The sequence below is a fragment of the Oncorhynchus keta genome, chromosome 16, assembly GCF_023373465.1.
Source record: "Oncorhynchus keta strain PuntledgeMale-10-30-2019 chromosome 16, Oket_V2, whole genome shotgun sequence".
Lineage (NCBI taxonomy): Eukaryota > Metazoa > Chordata > Actinopteri > Salmoniformes > Salmonidae > Oncorhynchus > Oncorhynchus keta.
Window position 1 is genome coordinate 141302 of NC_068436.1, and position 18699 is coordinate 160000.

The 18699-nt window shown below is 42.5% G+C and overlaps 1 protein-coding gene across 1 annotated transcript in view; it reads right to left on the reverse strand.

Moving 5' to 3' along the window:
* Positions 1-340: 340 nt before the first annotated feature.
* The window catches only part of LOC118395690 (TBC1 domain family member 2A-like), a 43988-nt gene continuing 25629 nt past the window's right edge, over positions 341-18699 (reverse strand). Inside the window, exons 12-13 of the mRNA XM_052464368.1 lie at positions 17972-18093; positions 341-2348 (exon numbers count right to left, since the gene is read on the reverse strand). Of these exons, the coding sequence (XP_052320328.1) occupies positions 2147-2348; positions 17972-18093 (324 nt within the window). The 3' untranslated portion in view covers positions 341-2146. The remainder of the gene's footprint in view (positions 2349-17971; positions 18094-18699) is intronic.

Consider the following 18699-nt stretch of genomic DNA (forward strand, 5'->3'; position numbering starts at 1 on the left):
CATCTCAATGACAGATTTTTACCTTATCAGCTCGGGGACTCGATCCAGCAAGGCTACCTGCTGCCCCAAATTATGGTATGTAAAACCGCATTATCTCCCACCATAAAAATTGTGTATTGCTTGTAGGCTTGAAACATTATTATATATACTGTAGTTTCAAAGTGGCGCGGATCATCATTATTTGAACCGTATAGATTAATTAGATAAATATGTTTATGGTCCAATAACATATTTAAAATAATCCATCTACGTTGCGGATCTGTTTGAACAGTTTGCACATTCTGAAAAAAATATTGTTAATTAATATCAACACCCCTTTTGAGTTTCTTTGCCCATCGGAGAAGTTTATTTCGCCCCCAGTCCTTTTTCCACACAACTACATCTAAAATTGTTAAATAGATTTCCTGTAAACAATAGATATTATATTCCTTCTCTTTAGCCAGGTAAATACTGATTGTCTTTTCTTATTATCTTATTATCTGCTAAGCCATAACTGGCTATACTTATTTCACCATTAAATAAATCATAATACAGATTTACAAAGCATGTTTCTAGCACTCAAGCACGCTTTGCAATGGTACAACAGCACAGTATTTTTGTATTATTTATTAACTGATTATGCACACTCATGCTTCATTTGCTCACACACACACACACACACACACACACACACACACACACACACACACACACACACACACACGCACACACACTCACATATAATCATTTGTGGCATACAGCAAGTCAGCCACCAGGGGGAGACTCGTTGAGGCCTGGTGACAGACGGTGTGTACATCACGAGGCGATGGCTCCATCTTCTGGACATGCCAGGTCTCGACAGCTTTTCCAGCCAGGGAGCTGATTGGGAGTTGGTGTGTAATCAAGGGCCCATAAAGCATCACACAGGAAGAGAGTGGGGGGGGAAGGAAGGACTCCTGTATAGTTGGGGATGGTTACAGAGGTAACAGGAGTGAGTGCAGTTTTGATCCTGGCAGGATACAGCAAGACCTGGAGCCCAGAAGACGGTATCCCGTAGAGAGTCTCATGGGGGAGACCTATCCTTTTCTTTTTGATTTATTATTTAAATAAACACCATTGAAACTGAGCTAATCCTACTCTGTCCGTGTCTGATCTGTGTAAACATCTTGACCAAACCCCCTGGTCTGCCACATATCATATATCCTGATGCCTAGTCAATTTAGCCCTATACAAAGAGTGAGTTTCAAAAGTATTGGGACAGTTACAAAGTCCTGAATGAATCATGAATAATGATGAGTGAGAAAAATATTTATGCCTCTAACTTTGTCACTCATTATTCACAATTCATTCAGGATTATCCATAAATAGGGTAGCACCCACAGTAATGTAGAAGTGTTTTGAAACATTCTATTGTTATTTACAGTAAAAGTGACCATGCATATTTTGGGGGACACAAATAATCTGAAACACAACCAAAACAAACAGCAAATGCATCCAACAGAGTCGCAAGCTTGATGTAGTCATTGCGTGCTATGAAAATGGGACCAAATGCTTAACGTTTTACTACTGTAATACACGCAAGTGAATTTGTCCCAATACTTTTGGTCTTCTAAAATGGGGGGGACTATGTACAAAAAGGGCTGTAATTTCTAAACAGTTCACCTGATATGGGTGACAATACCCTCCGATTTAAACTGACAGTCTGCACTTTAACCTCACAGTCAGTCATTGTATCATTTCAAATCCAAAGTGCTGGAGTACAGAACCAAAACAACATCAAATGTGTCACTGTCCCAATACTTTTGGAGCTCGATGTATCTACTCCTACCACTCCCAACACATTGTAAATATGGCATTGTAGATATGGTACTAGTACTGACCCTGTATATAGCTTACTTGCTTCCTCGTGTTCTAATTTCTATTTCTCGTCATTTTTTATTCTACTTTATACATTTTATAGTACTATTGATATTGATTACTGCATTGTTGGGAAAGAGCTGGCAAGAAAGGCATTTCACTGTATTTATGCACATGACAATAAAACATGAACATTGAAAACATCAAACAAGAAATGACAAACCGACAATATCTACTGAGATAAGTGAGTAACAGGACGCAGGGGGTAAAAGTTCTGATTGGAATCTGGCCAGAGCATTTTATCCAGAGCTCATGTGTCCCCCTCATCCTCGCTGGAAACGAGCCCAAGCTCCCTGTCCTTGTGCTGGCGTCGCTCTCTACCCAGCTCCCTCTGGATACGCTCAAACTCACTCAACTGTACATGCACACACTGAAGGTGCAGGGCCCGTCTCTGATGGAGCAGCCTCAAAGGAAACGGGTTCATGTCGCTGAATGCAATGGTTGTCAGTCTCCTGTGGAGGGAAGGAAAAAGCAGTGTGTGATTTGTGTGTATCAGTTGTATATTTTGACGCTTATGTTGTCCAGTCACACACTATAAGTATATAGAAGTATTTTCAGTCCTGTTGACAAGTGTAGACAAATTAATGGGAATTGTATTAAAATCGTTTTGGGGAGAAGAACAGTCTCTATAACCAGGTTTCCATCCAACAATTTAATGCAGATTAATTACCTGAGGCATACTTGAGAGAATGGTGCCGAAGGAGATGGCTGCTGTTTGATGATCCCGTATCCAATTGTGCTACTGTGTATGTTTTTTAGCGTTATTCGTAACTTATTTGTACATAATGTTTCTGCCACCGTGTCTTATGACCGAAAAGAGCTTCTAGATATCAGGACAGCAATACCCACCCATACCGGAGGAATACTTTTTCTTCAACGAGTCGAATGGGAAGAATTTACTTCAGATGCCCGACAAGGCCCTCCTCCCCGTCATTCGCAGGAAAAAGAGACGGCGGTATCGAGGACGAAGTTCCAGGTAAGGTCCAGGTCTTGTCTAATAGGACCATCAGTCCTATTAGCCAACAATAATAAAATAGACAAACTACATTCACGTATATCCTACCAACGGGACGTTAAAAACTGTAATATTTTATGTTTCACAGAGTCGTGGCTTAACGACGACATGAATAACATACAACTGGCGGGTTTTAAGCTTTTTCAGCAGGATAGAACAGCAGCCTCTGGTAAGACAAGGGGTGGCGGTTTATGTATATTTGTAACAACAGCTGGTGCACAAAATCTAAGGAAGTCTCAAGGTTTTGCTCAACTGAGGTAGAGTATCTCATGATAAGCTGTAGCAAGAGAGTATGTACATACCCCAACCAGAAGCCATGGATTACAGGCAACATCCGCACTGAGCAAAAGGGTAGAGCTGCCGCTTTCAAGTAGCCCTGAAGTTTATAATCCTGTTGTGCCCTCCGAAGAACCATTAACTTTTTATGGCTGCAGGGGCAGTACTGAGTAGCTTGGATGAAAGGTGCCCATATCAAACGGCCTGCTCCTCAGTCATAGTTGCTAATATTTGCATATTATTATTAGTATTGGATAGAAAACACTCTGACATTTCTAAAACTGTTTGAATGATGTTTGTGAATATAAAATAACTCATATTGGCAGGCAAAATCCTGAGTTGAAATCAAAACAGGAAGTCAGAAATCTGAGTTTGTATGTATTCACCAGAGTCCCCAATGAAATCCCCTTGAGATATGAATGTTGTTGCACTGCCTAGAAATTATAATGAGGCTTTTATATTGTTGTGGGAGTGAATGAGAGCAGAATATATCAGATGTCCATCAAGCAGCAATTTTGTGATCGCGCTTTTTCCTCATGGTAGTCACTTGCGTTCCATTGCTCACGAAGACAAGAAGGAATACTCCGGTTGGAATTTTACTGAAGCTATATGTTAAAAACATCCTAATGATTGATTCTGTACTTAGTTTGAAATGTTTCTTCAACCCGATAATATATATTTTTGAATTTTTTGTCAAATATAACGTTGACCAGAATTAGCGTTTGGATATGTATATCAAACGCGCTAACAAAAGAAGGTATTTGGACATAAATAACGGACATTTTCGAACAAAACAAACATTTATTGTGGATCTGGGATTCCTGTAGTGCTTTCTGATGTAGATCATCAAAGGTAAAGGAGCCATCTTTGCGGCTGTGGTGGTTTTACTTTTGAGCGCCATCTCAGATTATTGCATGCATTTTTTTTTCTGTAAAGTTTTTAAAAAATCTGACACAGCGGTTGCATTAAGGAGAGGTATATCTATAATTCCATGTGTATAACTTGTATTATCATCTCAATTTATGATGAGTATTTCTGTTGAATGATGTGGCTATGCAAAATCACTTGATGTTTTTGGAACTAGTGAATCTAACGCGCCAATGTAAACTCAGATTTTTTTATATAAATATGAACTTTATCAAACAAAACAAGCATGTATTGTGTAACATGAAGTCCTATGAGTCATCTGAAGATAATTCAAGGTTAGTGATTCATTTTTTATCTTTATTTCTGGTTTTTGTGAATGCTATATTTTGCTGGAAAATGGCTGTGTTTATTGTGGTTTGGTGGAGACCTAACATAATCGTTTGTAGTGCTTTCGCTGAAAAGCCTATTTGAAATCGGACACTTTGGTGGGATTAACAAGAGAATAGCTGTAAAATGATATAAGACACATGTATGTTTTAGGAATTGTAATTATGATATTTCTGTGGTTTGAATTTGGCGCCCTCTATTTTCACTGGTAGTTGTCATATCGATCCCGATATCGGGATTGCAGCAGTAACAGGTTTTTAAACAGGCAAATTGCCAATACAGGACTAAGATTGTATCATACTACACCGGCTCTGATGCTCGTCGGATGTGGCAGGACTTGCAAACTATTACAGACTACAAAGAGAAGCACAGCCACGAGATGCCCAGTGACACGAGCCTACCAGACGAGCTAAATTAATGCTATGCTCGCTTTGAGGCAAGTAACACTGAAGCATGCATGAGGGCATCAGCTGTTCCCGGACGACTGTGTGATCACACTTGCTGTAGCCCATTTGAGTAAGACCTTAAAGGTCAACATTCACAAGGCCGCAGGGCCAGACGGAATATCAGGACGTGTACTCCGAGCATGCGCTGACCAACTGGCAAGTGTCTTCACTGACATTTTCTGTCCCTGACTGAGTCTGTAATACCAACATGTTTCAAGCAGACCACCATAGTCCCTGTGCCCAAGAACACTAAGGTAACCTGCCTAAATGACTACAGACCCGTAGCACTCACGTCTGTAGCCATGAAGTGCTTCGAAAGGCTGGTCATGGCTCACATCAACACCATTGTCCCGGAAACCGTAGACCCACCCCAATTTGCATACCGCCCTATTGCACTCCAAACTGCCCTTTCCCACCTGGACAAAAGAAACACCTATGTAAGAATACTATTCATTGATTACAGCTCAGCTTTCAACACCATGATGCCCTCAAAGCTCATCACTAAGCAAAGGACACTGGAAATAAACACCTCCCTCTGCAACTGGATCCTGGACTTCCTGATGGGCCAGCTCCAGGTGGTAAGGGTAGGTAAACAACACAATCCACCACGCTGATCCTCAACACGGGAGCCCCTCAGAGGTGCGTGCCCAGTCCCCTCCTGTAACACCTGTTCACTCATGACTGCATGGCCAGGCACGACTCCAACACCATCATCAAGTTTGCCGATGACACAACAGTGTAAAGCCTGATCACCAACAACGATGAGACAGCCTACAGGGAGGAGGTCAGAGACCTGGCCATGTGGTGCCAGGACAACAACCTCTCCCTCAACGTGATCAAGACAAAGGAGAGGATTGTGGACTACAGGAAAAGGAGGACTGAGCTCGCCCCCATTTTCATCGACGGGGCTGCAGTGGAGCAGGTTGAGAGCTTCAAGTAAGACAGTCGTGAAGAGGGCACGACAAGATTTGTCATGAGACTGAAAAGATTTGGCGTGGGTCCTCAGATCCTCAAAAGGTTCTACAGCTTCACCATCAAGAGCATCCTGACTGTTTGCTTCACTGCCTGGTATGGCAACTGCTCGGCCCCTGACCGCATGGCACTACACAGGGTGGTGCGTACGGCCCAGTACATGCCATCCAGGACCTCTACACCAGGCAGTGTCAGAGGAAGGCCATAAAAATTGTCAAAGACTCCAGCCACCCTAATCATGGACTGTTCTCTCTGCTACCACATGGCAAGTGGTACAGGAATGCCAAGTCTAGGTCCAAAAGGCTTCTTAACAGCTTTTACCCCCTGCTGAACAGCTAATCAAAGGGCTACCCATTTTTGTGCTAATGCTGAAATCAGTTGGTTGTAATTTTGGATATAGAAAACATTTCCATATACTGTATGTTTGTTAATAACCTCTTACAGCCACTGTCTCACCTAGCCAATAGCCTGGGGAAATGCATAGCACCAAATGCGAATAGTACTCGATAAAACTCAAACTTTCATTAAATCACACATGTAGGGTACTCAATTAAAGCTACACTCGTTGTGAATCTAGCCAACATGTCAGATTTTTAAAATGCTTTTCGGCGAAAGCATGAGAAGCTATTACCCCGAAATACCTGAAGGAGGCGTAAACAAAATAATTAGCATAGCCGGCGCTACACAAAACGCAGAAATAAAATATAAAACATGCATTACCTTTGACAAGCTTCTTTGTTGGCACTCCAATATGTCCCATAAACATCACAATTGGTTGTTTTTTTCGATTAAATCCGTCCATGTATACCAAAAATGTCCATTTATAAAGCCCGTCTGATCCAGAAAAAAACAGCTTTCCAAAACGCAACGTCAATACAAAAAATGTAAAAGGTTGCCTATAAACTTTGCCAAAATACTTCAAACTACTTTTGTAATCCAACTTTAGGTATTTGTAAACGTTAATAATCGATCAAATTGATGACGGGGCGATCTGTCCTTGGGGTTTTGCCTGCTACACAAGTTCTGTTATAGTCACAGACATGATTTAACCAGTTTTATAAACTTTATAAACTTGTTTTCTATCCACACATACTAATCATATGCATATACTATATTCCTGGCATGAGTAGCAGGACGTTGAAATTTTGCACGCTTTTTATCAAAAAGTTGAAAAAATGCACCCTAACCTCTAAGAGCTTTCCTATAATACCATTAAAGATAATTCCTTTTTTATTGTTTCAAATACTTGTCTTATATTATTTCCAATGTACCTTCCATGTAAGGAAACCTGTCTGATCAGGATGAATAATATCTATTGTGCTATGCGTTTTGCTAGGATTTTTGCATCTCAATACTGAAGTGTAAGGGACCTCAAGTTTTTAAGACTGGATTTTTATCCTTACCATACACTTACTTATCTTTCCTGTTTCAGTAATAGTGAAATCATATCTTCTAGGTTAGTAGCTGACAAATTACAATTTTTGTAGGAGTGATTGAAATATGATAATAGTAGATCTTTGAGTAGATAAAAAAAGTATATAACATTCAACTGGTATGCCAGCCAGCCCTGGAGTTTTCCCTGGCCTAAAGGCTTTAATTGCATCAAGTTCCTCCTCTGAAATTTAGCCCTCACTGTCACGTCCTGAACATAGAGCCCTTATTTTCCTATGCCTGCTCCTCGCACTCTCCCTGAAGTGCGTGTTCCCAGTCAGGTACGTCCTGTGTCTGCTCCTCACACTCTCCCTGAAGTGCGCCTTCCCAGTCAGGTACGTCCTGTGTCTGCTCCCTGCACTCGCCCTGAAGTGCCTGTCACTGCCATCTGTGCCGGCCCCACGCATCAGGCCTCCAGTGTGCTTCCCCAGTCCAGAGCTTCAGGCGACGGAACCGGGCCAGAGCTTCCAGCGACGGTCCCCGGTCCGGAGCCTCTGGGGACTGTCCCCAGTCCGGGAGCCTCCAGAGGAAGGCTCTAAGGCAGGAGCCTTCATCTGTGCTGATGTCCAGTCCAAACACGGCGTCCAGTCCAGCTCCATGGCAGGAACCCTCCTCTGCGCCGATGCCCAGTCCAGACACGGTGTCCAGTCTCATTCCATGGCAGGAAGGAGTCTTCCTCTGCACCGATGACTAGGCCAGGGCCGGGGGTACTGTGACATCCTGACCATAGAGAGATCTTATTTTCTATGGTAGAGTAGGTCAGGGCATGACTGGGGGTTTAGTCTAGTTTATTATTTCTACGTGGGGTTCTAGTATTGTTTTTCTATGTTGGTGATTTTGTATGATTCCCAATCGTTGTATCTAATTGGGGATCATATTTAAAGTATAATTTTTCTGTTGTGTTTTGTGGGATATTGTTTAGGTGTAGTTGTATGTTAGCACTCCATTGTCGTCACGTTTCATTCTTTCTTTATTCTAATCATTACTTACAGTTAACTTCAGTTAGTGGAAATGGAGGAGACTGAAAAGAGAACATACGCATAAAGTACTTTGCTTCCTCCTTCAAAATATGTATTGGTGAATCATGGATGACTGTAGGTTTCTGTAAATACTGTTTGGTAGCATTTATATGTTGAAGATTCAACAATAATTGGTTTATTTTTCACAATTTTCCATCCAATTAGCTCTATTTTTTATAATACATTATACTTGATCGTTCCAAATAAGTTCCTCATTTTCTTTTTGTTATTCCTCTAACTTATTATGTGCCTCTATGGTATCGTTTTTATTGCTATCCATCTACTGCTATTTCTTGTATTTCCTTTGTTAATATGAACTCTTTTGACAAAAATAGTTTTTGTTTGAAAGAATATTGAATTGCATGACCTCTAAAAGGCACATTTAAAAGTGTCCCACACAATAATCTGCTGTACATAAAGTGCATTCAGAAAGTATTCAGACCCCTTGACTTTTTCTACATTTTGTTACATTGAATAAATTAAATGTTTTCCTCATTAAACACTCTACTCCATAATGACAAAGTGGAAACAGGTTTTAAGAAAATTTGCAATAAATATATATATATATATATAAATATATATATAACCAATTTTAGCATGTGCGTCTGGTCTTTATCGCGCACCCAAGATCAGACGCACGTGCTAAAATTGGTTTCCTATTGAACATACTTCTTTCTGGCAGAGACCTCAGACATGAGAGTTGTCAAGATCTCGTGAGTGAGCTTTGAATATCCAACTTGAAGGAGCATGGAGTCTAGGATGTGGTGTGCGATCCCAATCATGCGCTCCCCATGTGTGAAGAGTGCGGGTGGTTTCTGGCACATTTCTGGTTGAGAAGGTTATCTTCAATGCTGGTCTCCCAGGATACAACTTCTTTTTTTTGTTTTTTTGTTTTGAATTTTACCCCTCTTTCTCCCCAATTTCATTGTATCCAATTGTTGTAGTAGCTACTATCTTGTCTCATCGCTACAACTCCCGTACGGGCTCGGGAGAGACGAAGGTTGAGTCCGATACACAACCCAACCAAGCCACACTGCTTCTTAACACAGCGCACATCCAACCCGGAAGCCAGCCGCACCAATGTGTCGGAGGAAACACCGTGCACCTGGCCACCTTGGCTAGCGCACACTGCGCCCAGCCCGCCACAGGAGTCGCTGGTGCGTGATGAGACAAGGACACCCCTACCGACCAAGCCCTCCCTAACCCGGGCGACGCTAGGCCAATTGTGCGTCGCCCCACGGACCTCCCGGTCGGGGCCGGTTACGACAGAGCCTGGGCGCGAACCCAGGGACTCTGATGGCACAGCTGGCGCTGCAGTACAGCGCCCTTAACCACTGCGCCACCCGGGAGGCCCACAGGATACAACTTCAGTCCTTTGGATGTGCCTACAAAGTTAATCCCGCAGTTCGATCTCAGCTGCTTGGCAGGGCCTCTGATGGAGAAGAATCTATGGAGCGCATTGATGAAACTGGATTCTATTACCTCTATGTGAATGTCCCTTGTGGGCATGCATGTGAACAGCACGGCCAATCACTTGGTGTTGTCTTGTCTGCCTCTGTGCAGCGTGCGGTGATCTCCCATGGTCCTCGGCCAACATATGAGAATGGGGGGTCTCGTAGTTTCTTACAGGTTACAGATAGGTGAATAATGCTGCTGATGCATCTTTTGGCTAACACTATCCGCAAACCACTTGCTCGGATGGCTCCTTCAGTAAGGTGTCTTCCTTGGTGCTTCACTCCTTAATGATGGTGACGAATGAGTAAGGTCACAACATGATGCTGGCCTGGGATAAGGACAGGGTTGGTCTCATTTTCCTGAAAATGTGAGTAATTGATGTGTTCTCCTACTCGCAATAAGATTTCTTTGTCAATGATGGGATAAAGCTTGCGGAGAGACTATTGGGCAGAAGGTCTCGTTTTTCCATGATGCATTTAATTTATTTTGATCACTGTGTATTTGGGTCGTCACTTCTTTCACGTCAGTGAGGCCTTTCTTGCAGGTGTGCCAGCAGGCACAGCTACTTCCATCTGCAGATTTGCTAAACCCTTAGGCTATGTGGAGAAGACGGGCTGTTGCCCTCGCGAGGCAACTCCAGTGGAAAATATCTCAAATTGCTTGGAATACAGCTGAGTCTCTGAAACTTTAGTAGGAAGGGGTGTCACTTTTTAGTGAATCTCGACTTCTGACTCTGGGTTGACAAGCTCGAATGAAGCTTGCCCATCACATGCTGACCTGTCAGGCACGAGAAGGAAAGGCCCCAGGCAGCCATATCGTACTTCCAAGATGGAAGTTGGCCTGGGGGTAGGTTTATGACAGTCATGAATACCTCTTCCCCCCTTTTTTCTCTCTCTACCCTACTAATGTTACATTTGCAAACCCCTTAGTTAACATAGAGATTCTGGGAACATCAGAAGGTGGGGGGGAAATGAACTATATTATGGTAATCCGACCAATTGAATATATGCGGTGGTACTTAATGAATATGATGGCAGTTCAGTTGTCATCTGAGACATTCTCATCAATGATAAGATGACAAAGTCTACAGTGGAATGTCTACATAGCAGAGTTATCGGATTCACATGGAATTGTTGTTCAATTTAAATGTAAGAATATGAAATTATTTGATGGGATGAAATGTGATTTTAGCTTCTAAAATGTGAGAATTGGGTTTTCATAAGGTTAGGGCTCTGCTCAATCCGTGGCCATCCCCAGTAAAGAGTCATGGGTTATAAAAAACTTTTCAGTCACATCCTTCTCGCTCCACTATATAAAGCCTTGACAACAATATAACCTCCTGTTCCGAGGATGTGAGGACGACGGTCTGATGTCAGAATGGTTCAAATAATAACTACAGAACGAAGCCAACATCAGCGTGAGCTTTGGTTGCGAATGGTATGAACTTAGAACTCTTATTCACTACAGAAGTGATACCTCCTAGTCGTTGAGTTAGCAACATCAGCTGCAAACGCAGGTTAGGAAGGAACAGACAGAGTATCCCACTACCACACAACGATGTTACTACAACATATCCAATTTACCAGCAGAGACATTCTTCAAAGGACAAAGGACTCGGTTGGGCAACACGGCCTTCCATCTCTACCACCAACCTACCGAAGCGCAGCTCAGAGTAAATATTTATTGAATTTTCCTTTTCCAAATGGGCGGTCATTTAGAATGCATAATATACAGTATTTACGATAGCACAGCTTCACCCTTTGTTCCTCTGTCTTCCCGCTCTTTCACTCATACCCAGCCCATTTTCTTTTGTGTAACAAGCTGTCATATCTGTTCCGCCCGCTAGGGACGTTTTCCTTTATGACGTAATTTGTAATCGAGGTATAATTTATTCTTTGTATATGTAATTCTGTGTGATTAGTTAGGTATTTAGTAAATAGATAATTAAACCCAATTTTGCATTGTTGATTCAACTTGTTAGCCAGGGTTCGTGCAGATAACCAAGAATGTACAACTTTCAGATGAGACTGAATTAAGGTGACGATTAATATTGACTGCTATTGATGTAAAATATTACTAGGTCTTTAAGAGTTTATTCGGAAGATAACAGCTCTATAAATATTATTTTGTGGTGCCCCGACTCTCTAGTTAATTACATGATTAGCTCAACCAGGTAATATTAATTACGGAGAAATTATTTTATAGAATAGCATGTCATATCACTAAATCTGGCATAGCCAAAGACACGACACCTGCTTGCACAGATTTTGAACCATGGTCAGCTGGGTTGTGTTCCGTCAGGACATACTTCCACTGCTCTGGTTGCATTGAATGTCTGATGCGTTTTACGCAGTTTTTCACATACACACAAAATCTTTGAGTTTGATTATATAAGTATCCTAACACCACTTTGATGTCGATGTGGAATGTGATCCTATCTAGTTTCAGGTCCATTTATTCCACAATGAGTTTGGCGTTCTCTACAGCCAAGACGGCAGCACACAGGTCCAGTCTGGGAATGGTGATCTCAGGTAGAGGAACCAGCTTGGCTTTGCCAAGGACGGCTTTTCTGTCTTCACCTGTGGTATTCAGGTAAGCAACTGCCACTATTGCCTTAAGACAGATCTGAGAAGACAGATAGCTCTGTGCTTTTGAAGTGAAAAAAGATGTATAGGTTAGTGGAACATGTAACACCTTAAGTTCCAGCAGCACATCTTGTGATCTTTCCCAGTCTTCATACTTGACCTCAGGGAGGGTTATCCTACTCTGTTTCTTGAGAGGAGAGTTCTCTTGGAAACAGTTTTCCTTGAATCGTCAGGGGTAAGGAATCCTAGCTGTTCACTGTTGAAAAGCACACCGTAAGATCTTCTGCCTCTCAGGAACTTGGATTGTAAATGTATTTGACATGATGTTCCAGCTCACTTCAAGGCTGTGCTGGACAGGAAGATCATCCTAAGAGCGATCCAGGTCTTTGAGGTCTTTGGCCCGATTTTCTCAGGGGAAGGAATTCATCACTTCTGTTTTGTTTGAGGCTATCTTGTGAAGCCTGAGGTTGGAGAGTTTGAGCATGTTCTGGGCTCTTCGTAGAACATCAATGGCCTCAGCCTCTGTGGGAAAGGACTTAAGAGCATCATCCACATAGAAGTCTCTCTCTATGAAGTGTCACGCACCTCCTATTCCTTCGCTGCCTTCTTCAATCCAAAGATTACCGGAGACATGGACCCTCATGCGGTATTCAATCACTTCTTTTTTGAGATCAGTGTTATGTTACCATAAGAAATGCAAGACACCTCAGTGGTCTTCATGAACCACAAAACAGTGGAACATCTGTTCTTTGTCTGCTGTGATGGTGACAGATTCCTTCCTGAACCTGAGGAGGACCCCTAAGAGGCTAATGTTGAGGTCCGACCCAAACAGCAACATATGATTCAGGGACACTCCATCAAACTATTCACTTGAATCGAACACCACACTGATCTTTCTGGGCTTTGGGGGTGGTACACACTAAATTTGGGGAGATACCAGCATTCTTTACACTTTTCAAGTGGTGGCGCCAACTCTCTTCTGCATAAACTCAATGAAATGAGCTCTCATGTTGAGAATATTTTCAAAAGCGTGTCATGGGTTGCTTTTTGGAGTACTCTCTGTTGTTTGGGAGGAGTATTCTGGAATGGCATAGATGACACCAACCCAACTGTTGATGGAAGAATAATTATTTAAAGATGACACCATCTGCAGGAAGGTCATATCCTTGACATATCCTTGCTGGTTGTCGTCCTCAGTTCAGCAGACGATGGTATCTGTTACGCTTTCTTCAGTAAGTATCACTGGTGAGCTTGGCATGTGAAGCTGTGGAGACTGTGGAGAATATTTTTGCTGGCTTCTCAGGCTGAAATTCTCCTTCACTCTAACATGATATCCAATTGGTAGTTATGATCTTGTCTCATCGCTGCAACGGGCTCGGAAGAGGCAAAGGTCGAGTCATGCGTTCTCCAAAACATGCTGCTTCACAACACCTGCTCACTTAACCCAGAAGCCAGCCGCACCAATGTGTCAGAGGAAACACTGTACAACTGACAACTGAAGTCAGCTTGCAGAATTCTGTCCCACCACAAGGAGTTGCTAGAGCACGATGAGCCAAGGAAAGCACCCCGGCCAAACTCTCCCCTAACCCGAACGACACTGGGCCAATTGTGCGCCACCCTATTGGACTCCCAGGTCATGACACAGCCTGGGATCGAACCCCAGTTTGTAGTTATGCCTCAGCACTGTGATGTAGTGCCTTAGACCACTGCGCCACTCGGAAGGCCCAGAGCACTAACATCTGTTGGCTTGTGAGCACACATGGCCTCGGCAGATTCTGGGCATAGCGGGCACTGTGGGGTCCATTAGACTGTTTGCACACCTTGTGGACCTGCAGGATGTCTCTTCCCTATAGGAGCAGAATGTCAGCATTTGGGTCGATGGTGGAGGGAGGATCTTGTCAGCTATTGAGTTCAACTGACAATGATGGTATGCAGCCCTGTTGGCCAGAATCTAAATGCACTTGATCAGAGTAGGGAGCGGTAGACTGGTCTTTCCATCTGCAGACTCCATAACGTAGCCATAGGCCCTTTTCCAAGCTGTCTTGGCTACTCCTGCACTGGTTTTCAAGGTGTAAGGAGCTGTCGTTCCCTGAATGTTAAACATTTCAATTAACTTTTTTCTGGCAAGTGTCATGTTACTTTGGTCATCCAAGATCGCATACATCTTCTTGAGTTCTTTGCGATGGCCATCGGGATACACACTCACCAGGCAGATCTTTGAGCGGGCTGGACTTGCCATCTATGTCTGCACCACATACTTCAGTGCGCTTGGATGTGACGGATGGATGGTGGCCAGGTGCCTTTCACTGGGGCCTCACAGTCCTATGCCTGATAAGAGGTCGATACACAGCAGCGGAAACATATGAGATTCAACTTGAGGAACTTATTGTGGTCTTTTAAAACCATGGTTCTGAAGCCTCTACAATTCTTCAGTGGGTGTTGCTTGTCGTGGAGAGGACACTGGCTATCTGGTCCATCTGACTGGTTTGCCTTGTTTGCTTTCAGGGATGCATCTGATGATGTCACATTCATTTTATGTACAGAGACAGCTGTTCTTAAATTGGAGAAACATGCCTTCTCATTCTTCTGAATGGCTGTAGGGGGGGATACACCAAAAGTCCTTGAAGAAAGTGAAAGGGGGAAAGATGCACCACACTCTGTCTTGGACTTTGACCCTTGAGACATCCATTTGTCCTGAAGGTAGAAGGGCAGCTTCTTCACAATGGGCTGCACTCCTTTTGCGGTGTCAAGGTAAGCTAAGCCTGGTAGTTATCCATCTAGCTTTGCTGCATTCAGTAGAATGTCAGCGAGCTCTTGAAGCTTTTCACTATCTTTAAGTATCTTGGAAAAGTGTTCTACTTTCAGTAAGAGAGCTCTCTATGGCCTCTGTTGAACCATATGTTTTCTCCAGCCTTTCCCAGGTCATTGTAATCCCAAGTGTGGGATTCCTAATGTTCACTGATTTGATCCTGAGTGTGTGCTCATTTGTTCCTTTCCCTGGCCACTTAATAAGAAGGTCCATCCCGTCACTTGCTGTGAGCTCACGACCGTTGATTGCGTTGGGGTTGGTGGACTTCCAGGCGTGGAAGTGCTCAGGGAGTTCATCAAACATAATAAGTCCTGAAGAAACCAGTAGATTTTTCATTGAGAAACCTGGCAAGATCAGTGGTAGTACTGTTAGGGTCATCCGTAGTATGGACTCTGTGTGATGATCTGGTGGCGAGAAAGCTGTACTGTGGTGTGGTGATGTTCCGTTGTGGATGGGTGTGCTGTTCTCTGATAAAATGCAACAGACTCATGGCTCGGTTGCTGGGTGCTGGGACATATCAGTGCTTAGGTTGACTGGTTGAGGTGTGCTGTCTGGTTGAGGGTGTGGCAAACTTCTTCCTTTGTCTCAGAAAGTTTGCTGAAGGTGACTTGGAATGACGGGTAACATATTCTTCTGTTCTTTGGAGAACACTGGCATGGAGGGAAAGGTACTCTGTCTCTTTATTATGTTTGACGGCTCCTAGGTCTGCTGCCTCTGCCTCCAAGACAGCAGCCTTGGCTATAGCGACCTCAGCTTCTTTTTCCTGCTTTACAAGTGTAACTTCAAGATGGCGTCTCTCTATTTTGAAATCTATTTATCTTTGGGAGTAGGCTAATCTGGCTTTAGCTGCCTCAGCATCTTGCTCTAGCTTTGGCTGTGGCAGTACTTGCATGTGAGTTCACAGATGAGCAGGATTGTTTGCTGGAGCGAGAGGAGATGGACCCAGGGTCGATACCCTCTGCGAAATTGTTGTCAGACGGAACATCTCTATTCTTAGCAGGATCCATTGTTGTAGTGACAACAATGGGAAGTGGCTGGCTACTGTAGTCATTTTGGCACTCTTGCAGCCGCAGATGATGCAGTGGTAAGTATCCAACTTCCATCTTCAAAGAACCTGGTGTGTGGTTATCGTTTCACTGTATTGTTCTCATTCTACTCCCAAGGAGTGCATGTTGAGTTAAACAGCTAGCTAAACTCTTAATGTCACTACAGTCCTCCAAGGAACTCTCTCACACTCCCTCACGACCTCCACACATTAACAAGTCCAATAGCTCAAATGAAAGATAAACACCTTGTTCATCTACCCAGCGTGTCAGATTTCTAAAATGTTTTACGGTGAAAACATGGCACATATTTATATCAAACCACCACAAAGACAGACGATATACAGTCATTTTGTCGAACAAAAGATGCAATCACAAACGCAGAATTAAAAGAAAAATAATTCACTAACCTTTTGAAAATCTTCATCAGATGACAGTAATAGGACATGTTACACAGTACATTTATGTTTTTTTCAATAATATGCCATTTATATCCATAAATCTCCATTTACATTGACACCATGTTCAGAAAATGCACAAAAAATGTCCAGAGAAATTATAGATACCTCCGCCAGATAACAGAATTAAACATCATAAACTTTGACTAAATATACATGTTCTACATATAGTTAGAAAGATACACTGCTTCTTAATGCAACCCCTGTGTCACATGTATTTTTAACGTTACAGAATTAGTTCACTACGTAATAATCTGAGACGGCGCTCAGATGTAAGCAATATTTCTCCGCTATGTTGGAGTCAACAGAAATACAAAATTACAACATGGATATTCCCTTACCTTTGATGGTCTTCGATCAGAATGTAGTGGAAGGAGTCATACTTACCCAATACATTGTTTGGTTTCAAGTCGTGTGTCTTTGTATTAGCATATGCTACGAGTTCCAGCTGAAGTGCTACCAAAATTACTTCTGGTCCCGAACAGTTGCGCATCAAAACTTCAAAATGACATATTATATGTTGACTAAACTGGTCAAACTAAGTGCAGAATCAAGCTTTAGGATGTTTTAAACGTACAAAACAATTCTCAGTTCTACTGGACAATCTACTGGCAAGCTGGAACAAAGAAAGATCTGTTCCCAACGCGCGCTCTTGCCCCCATGTATTTTCTCGCGACATCCACTCTTTCGCCTCGCAAAGGGTCAAAGCTCGCGGGATTTGCACAATTAAACGCTGTACTGAATGAGGACATCTAGTGGAAGACATAGAAAGTCTCTCCAGATCCATAGCTGGTTGGGAGGGTGGGGGCAATGACGTCAAAGTTGCCCCAACTTTTAGTACTCCAAAAATAGTTTGGGAGATTGCCTGACCTGTGAGTTCTGCTATACTTACAAACATAATTTTAAAAAATTTAGAAACGTCAGAGTGTTTTCTATCCAATACTAATAATAATATGCATATGTTAGCATTTGGGACTGAGTAGGAGGCAGTTCACTCTGGGAACGATATTCATCCAAAAGTGAAAAAAATCCCAAAGAAGATTTATCTGTACCAATTCAGTTTGATGGAAACACACCTCTGGTGGGAAAATGTGCATATTATTTTTAGAATAGTCGCACGGAAATCTGCCGCCAAATGGATGGTAACCTAGCTACTGAGATCACAAATAAAAGAAAATGACTGCCAAATAAATTTGTCATCACAAGGCAATTAACATTGTATATTGTTGCACTACGGCAGTTGGTTTAATTGCCATCAATCAGATTGTCCTTCATTAGATCTATAGAAGAGCTTAGGGGATAACATATCTACCTGCTGTCTGTGATGGTTCTGGTGATGAAACGGAGGTACTGGTAGATATCCACACTATGATGAATCTTCAGAATGTCCTCTTCTGTGTATTTGAAGAGCGCCAATGCATAGCGAAATATCACCTGTAAAAATATGTGATAAAATATTATGTCCATTAAGTAGTATTGTTTCTTGCTACTATGACAATAGTGAATGTGTACAGGATAGTCAAGGTCATTTGTAAAGTGAATATGCATAGATAATAAACAGTGAGTAGCAGCAGTGTAAAAACAAAGGAGAGGGGTTTCAATGTAAATAGTCCAGGTGGCCATTTTATTAATTGTTCAGCAGTCTTATGGCTTGGGGGTAGAAGCTGTTAAGTAGCCTTTTAGACCTAGACTTGGTCGCTCCGGTACCGCTTGCTGTGCGTTAGCAGAGAGAACAGTCTATGATTTGGGTGACTGGAGTCATTGACATTTTTTTGGGGCCTTCCCCTGACACTGCCTAGTATATAGGTCCTGGATGTCAGGAAGCTTGACCCCAGTGAATTACATAATCCTTTTTGTTTTTTGGATATAAGTGCTTCCTTTATTACTGATAAATAAACTAAACACTTGAGTAAATGAGGGATACAAAGTATATTGAAAGCAGGTGTGGTTCCAAAGTGAATTAAGCAATTAAAACATCCCATCATGTATAAAAATGCCCAGTTGCCCATTATTTTGCCTACCATAGCTAGAAGAGATCTT